The sequence below is a fragment of the Kryptolebias marmoratus genome, linkage group LG17 (assembly GCF_001649575.2).
Source record: "Kryptolebias marmoratus isolate JLee-2015 linkage group LG17, ASM164957v2, whole genome shotgun sequence".
NCBI classification, from domain to species: Eukaryota; Metazoa; Chordata; class Actinopteri; order Cyprinodontiformes; family Rivulidae; genus Kryptolebias; species Kryptolebias marmoratus.
In genome coordinates, this window is record NC_051446.1 from 25,718,348 (window position 1) to 25,724,752 (window position 6,405).

Sequence of the window (6,405 nt, forward strand, 5' to 3'; positions counted from 1 at the left end):
CTGAAAGTGTTGTTCAGAGGAAATGTTTCATCATAAATAACCGACTGTGACCGAATAACCGAACAGAACCCGGAGGAGGAGTCAAAGCAGCAACATGAAACAAGTCCACCTTCCCATGTGACTCAAAATAATTACATTTTTCATTGAAACAACTTTATTCTCCACCTTAAAAATCATAAAACTGCAGACTTCTTCTTCATGGATGAGCAGGATTTTACTGCTGTGACCTAAAATATTACATTTTATTTTCTGTTGTTAGTAAATAAACGCATATTTCATCTTTATCACCCGCCCCGGCAGGTAAAAGGCAGAAGATGTTTCTGTGTGTCTGTCTGTTAGCCAAATATCTAATTTTAATGAAACTCTTAAAATTAGCTTTTAGAGTCAACCCAATTCAAGATGGCCGCCACAGCTAGTCAACCTCAAAAGTAGCTAAAACTCAGTTATTTGTTTTATTTATAGTGTCTGCCAGTATCAAGCTGTGACAATTTCTTTTAATTTCTTCATAAATAAAGGTACACTAGGTTTTTTCCTTTCAGTATAAATTAATTTGTTTACATTTGTTTAATAATTTTAATAAAATTTCAACAAACTAAAGATAACAGAGCTCAAAGTAAAAGAAGACTGTAACACAGGAAGTCACAGAAACTGTAAAAGTCTTTATTATCAGGAAACAATGATGAAATAAAAACAGGGCAATAAAATAAATCACATTATTAAACTACAAGAAGAAGAACTGTAACAGAGTTTAACACGTTTTATCAGTAATGACATCAAATTATAAGAAAATGTAAAAAAAAACAAAATAAGATGAACACTTGGCACCCAGTTTGCAGTGATTTAATGATTTATTGATCAAAAAAGTGTTTTTAAACATTCAAAATGACATTTAACTCTTACTGAAACTAGATTTCTTCATTATCTTACCTTCCTGTTAAAATATAATTACTGAACTTTTCTTCAACATCTAAAAACATTAATTAAAGGAATGCATATCACCCGCTCGCTCACAAAGGTTTCAAACAAAAGAGTAAGTGTTGGGATGACTCTAAGCTGCTACCACGCTACAGCTGGCTGTAATATCTGGAAACATTGATTGAATTATGGCCACTTTAGGGTAAAACTTCACTGTTAAAATGTAATTTGATCAACGAATGATTGGATCAGAGTCGTGACCTTTTATTCATTAGCACCAAGAAGAAAAACTAACCTGTCAGTAACACTTTTACACGTTGTTTTATTTCTTCTAAAACATTCATAATTTCCTACAGTGTGAGGATTTTAGAAAACTTTAAGTTTATCCACATTAGCCGTCATTTTCAGGGAACCTTTGGTTCTGTGCGTTGACAGTGAGAAAATGGAGAACAGAACCAGATGCAATCAGACACCAGCTCCCCGGTTCTTCGTTGCCTGATAAAAACAGCACTTTTATACAACGGGATCATCCAATCATCAGACAGGATATGAGCGAGGGTGGGATGGGTCAGTTCTTTGTGGTGATCAGGGTTTGGTAAAGTGGTTTAACGACAACATGGAGGAAGAGTGACCCGTCGGCGAGGTACTCGGACGTCCGGCGGTACAGGTTGGCCTCAGACAGGAAGTCGCCACTTTCCTCGGTGCTCTGGTGGAAGTTGTAGACGTGCTTCACCACCAGCCTCCCCTGCTGCTGGGCCATCACCAGCACCGTCTTCTGGAAGTTCACGCCGGCGAAGTCGGCGCTGGATGTGGCCGGAGTGATGATGATTCGGGGGCGCCCTCCTTCCACGCGCGTGGGCTGCATGGCGCCCGTCTCCGTGTACATGGGCCTCATGCTGAGGGGTAACCAGCGCGGCGAGAACAGGGCGTTCCACGTCACCCTCCTGCTGGCGTCGTGGCTGCTGGGGCCCAGCTGGGTCTGGAAGCTGGTGCTGCGGTCGTCCCGGGTCGGGTTGTTGATGATCCACGGTGACCCCCACACCGACGACAGGTAGTTCCTGGGTACGAACAGGCTGCAGTTCACGTCGAAGTATTTGGCCATCTGCAGCGGCGAAGCCGAGTGGAACTGGTAGGACATGTAGAGCAGGTCGCGCACCGACTCCTGGTACCGAGCCAGAACCGTGGACTGGGTCTGCAGGCGGAACAGCTCCCTTGGAGGCATCATGGCGTAACGCACAGCTCTCAGAGCATTCTCTGCCGTCAAGCCGTCCGGCTGGTTGTGGATCATCCAGGCCTCCAGCGCCATGAAGAGCTCCATCTCGCTCTGCAGAACCAGGTCGGAGCGCTGCAGCAGCGTCATGAGCAGCTGGCTGCTGACGGTGGCCCACTCCCCGCTCTGCAGAACCGACGATAGGTTCCAGGCCAGGAACTGCAGGCAGCTGTCCCTCAGAGGGACGTCCCCCGCCTGCAGGGCGTACTCGTACCAGCCTGCCACCTGACCCGAAGGCGAGTCCCGGGCCAGGTTCTGGGTCATGTAGTGGGTGACGCCCTGCTGGAGACTCAGAACCTGGTACTTGGTGGCCAGTTTGTGGAGAGGTGTGGCTTGGTCCAAACGAAGAGAAATGTCTCCACAGTACAGATACCTGCAGAGAGAAACCAGCAAACTTCTCAACTCCTGGGGAAAAAAACAACAACCTTGTTTACACTGAGTGCAGACCCTCGTTTCAGAATTACATATTAATATATCTGGAAAACTACCAGAGTAAACTCCATCAAACTGCACCATTTTTATATAGTTCAGGATAAACTTTTTATGTTTTATTTTATAGTTGGAGTACCTTTAAATAGTTTCTGCTTTATTAGCTGTTAGCTTGACAGCTTCTGACTGCTGTATGCTGCAGGTAAGATACTGACCGCCCATAACCACCACACACAACACCACTTTCAAAGAGCAGAACTACTCCTTTAACTCTTTAAAATATGTTTGTCTTTCATTCCTGGGGCTTTTAGCATGGCTTTAACTTGAGACGTATTATATTTACGCCTCAATGAAACAACTCTGGTAAAACAAGAGCATCAGAAAACTTTTTTTTTAATAGATATTCTAAAAGCTCTGTGTTTAGAAAGACAAAATTATTCAACAGTTCAACTCACATGTTTGATTTGTCGTCATCAGGAAAAAGAAATTGGGGGTTTAATTTGCAAATTATTCCTTCTGCCATTAAGATATTAAATATAAGTGGTGTGTTTTTGAAATAAATTACTACAATTGTGTTTCCTCATCACAGTTTTAAAGTCAAGTTGTGCAGCTAAAACGAGATGTTTTGTGTTGTGTGAGATTGAACTCTAAAAAAGTCCCAGTTAGTTTTACTGAGAAGAGGATTCATCAGTTCAGGAAAAGAACCTCATTAACACACAGCTTCAGCTGCTGCAGCTTCGGCTGCTTAGAGTCTCAGCTGCACCAGAGGAGCAGCAGCCGAACCCAGCAGCCGAACCTAGCACCCGAACCCAGCTGCCAAATCCAGCAGCCGAACCCAGCAGCCGAACCCAGCAGCCGAATCCAGCAGCCGAACCCGGCAGCCGAACCCGGCAGCCGAACCCGGCAGCCGAACCCGGCAGCCGAACCCGGCAGCCGAACCCGGCAGCCGAACCCGGCAGCCGAACCCGGCAGCCGAACCCGGCAGCCGAACCCGGCAGCCGAACCCGGCAGCCGAACCCGGCAGCCGAACCCGGCAGCCGAACCCGGCAGCCGAACCCGGCAGCCGAACCCGGCAGCCGAACCCGGCAGCCGAACCCGGCAGCCGAACCCGGCAGCCGAACCCGGCAGCCGAACCCGGCAGCCGAACCCGGCAGCCGAACCCGGCAGCCGAACCCGGCAGCCGAACCCGGCAGCCGAACCCGGCAGCCGAACCCGGCAGCCGAACCCGGCAGCCGAACCCGGCAGCCGAACCCGGCAGCCGAACCCGGCAGCCGAACCCGGCAGCCGAACCCGGCAGCCGAACCCGGCAGCCGAACCCGGCAGCCGAACCCGGCAGCCGAACCCGGCAGCCGAACCCGGCAGCCGAACCCGGCAGCCGAACCCGGCAGCCGAACCCGGCAGCCGAACCCGGCAGCCGAACCCGGCAGCCGAACCCGGCAGCCGAACCCGGCAGCCGAACCCGGCAGCCGAACCCGGCAGCCGAACCCGGCAGCCGAACCCGGCAGCCGAACCCGGCAGCCGAACCCGGCAGCCGAACCCGGCAGCCGAACCCGGCAGCCGAACCCGGCAGCCGAACCCGGCAGCCGAACCCGGCAGCCGAACCCGGCAGCCGAACCCGGCAGCCGAACCCGGCAGCCGAACCCGGCAGCCGAACCCGGCAGCCGAACCCGGCAGCCGAACCCGGCAGCCGAACCCGGCAGCCGAACCCGGCAGCCGAACCCGGCAGCCGAACCCGGCAGCCGAACCCGGCAGCCGAACCCGGCAGCCGAACCCGGCAGCCGAACCCGGCAGCCGAACCCGGCAGCCGAACCCGGCAGCCGAACCCGGCAGCCGAACCCGGCAGCCGAACCCGGCAGCCGAACCCGGCAGCCGAACCCGGCAGCCGAACCCGGCAGCCGAACCCGGCAGCCGAACCCGGCAGCCGAACCCGGCAGCCGAACCCGGCAGCCGAACCCGGCAGCCGAACCCGGCAGCCGAACCCGGCAGCCGAACCCGGCAGCCGAACCCGGCAGCCGAACCCGGCAGCCGAACCCGGCAGCCGAACCCGGCAGCCGAACCCGGCAGCCGAACCCGGCAGCCGAACCCGGCAGCCGAACCCGGCAGCCGAACCCGGCAGCCGAACCCGGCAGCCGAACCCGGCAGCCGAACCCGGCAGCCGAACCCGGCAGCCGAACCCGGCAGCCGAACCCGGCAGCCGAACCCGGCAGCCGAACCCGGCAGCCGAACCCGGCAGCCGAACCCGGCAGCCGAACCCGGCAGCCGAACCCGGCAGCCGAACCCGGCAGCCGAACCCGGCAGCCGAACCCGGCAGCCGAACCCGGCAGCCGAACCCGGCAGCCGAACCCGGCAGCCGAACCCGGCAGCCGAACCCGGCAGCCGAACCCGGCAGCCGAACCCGGCAGCCGAACCCGGCAGCCGAACCCGGCAGCCGAACCCGGCAGCCGAACCCGGCAGCCGAACCCGGCAGCCGAACCCGGCAGCCGAACCCGGCAGCCGAACCCGGCAGCCGAACCCGGCAGCCGAACCCAGCAGCCGAACCCAGCATTTGAACCCGGCAGCTGAACCCGGCAGCCGAACCCAGCAGTTGAACCCAGCAGCCGAAACCAGCAGCCGAACCCAGCAGTTGAACCCAGCAGCTGAACCCAGCAGCTGAACCCACCACCTGAACCCACCACCTGAACCCGGCAGCCGAACCCAGCAGCTGAACCCAGCAGCTGAACCCAGCAGACGAACCCAGCAGCCGAACAGCTCCCTCCTTTATCACTCTGGTTTCTGCTGAACTCACTGATTCGTTCTGTCTCGGATGCAGAGCACAGTTCCTCCCTGCAGGGGGCGCTCTGACTCTGGTGACTCAGGCTCTGCTGGGGGCAGATGTTTCTCACCTGATGAATTTGTCGAACACAGCGGCGCAGTCGGAGCTCTCCCTCAGCACCACCGTGCTGCTGTTCCTGCTCTGCAGCATCTGCTCGAACACGGGGCTCTGCAGGGACAGGACCAGGGAGTGAGCCTGGATCACCTTCACCTCGTCGGCGTTGGGCGTCTCCACGCGCAGCGACACGTCGCTTCCGTTGCCCTGGACCAGCAGGGCTTCCAGGCGCTGCACCAGGGTCAGGGGGTGACTGATGGTGTCCCCCACACTGCCGCCTTCATCCGGGGAGACGTCATCTTTCAACAAGCCTGGTTCAGATGGGAAATAAAAGGGGGAAGTGGTGAAGTTGGAGCTTGTCACCTTCAGAAACAGCTCTGTAAATAACAGCCATTCATCAGGGCAGAGAGTGGGACAGTATGATGGAAATCTATGGCATCGACCAGCCCAGCTGGGCTCTGGATAATGAAGGATTGTGGGTCATGTTTAATTAAATCTCTGCCCCCCCCCCCCTTCCTCTGCTGGACTCTCAGTAACTGCAGGGATGTGAGCCCTGATTCATGTTCGCCAAGTTAGGTTCCTCTTTCTGATTCTCAATAAAAGTTTGACGCTTCCTTCCTCTTTAAACAGACATAAACCCGATTCACTGATTCACCTCACACATCCAGAAAAGAGTCACAGCGAGCAGAAGGAATCTCCGAAAAAGTATCAGAAAATCTTTGAAGAACAAGTAAAAATAGATCTGAGATTCAATAAAAGCTGAAGCACATGTATATTACAGGTGCTGGTCATAAAATTAGAATATCATGAAAAAGTAGATTGATTTCAGTAATTCCATTTAAAAAGTGAAACTTGTATATTATATTCATACATTACATACAAACTCATATATTTCAAATGTTTATTTCGTTTAATTTTGATGATT

At 53.7% G+C, this 6,405-nt stretch overlaps 1 protein-coding gene across 1 annotated transcript in view; it reads right to left on the minus strand.

Moving 5' to 3' along the window:
- Positions 1-639: 639 nt before the first annotated feature.
- The window catches only part of LOC108245603 (BTB/POZ domain-containing protein 17), an 11,938-nt gene continuing 6,172 nt past the window's right edge, over positions 640-6,405 (minus strand). Inside the window, exons 5-6 of the mRNA XM_017432651.3 lie at positions 5,497-5,791; positions 640-2,558 (exon numbers count right to left, since the gene is read on the minus strand). Coding sequence (XP_017288140.1) covers positions 1,484-2,558; positions 5,497-5,791 — 1,370 coding nt within the window. The 3' untranslated portion in view covers positions 640-1,483. The remainder of the gene's footprint in view (positions 2,559-5,496; positions 5,792-6,405) is intronic.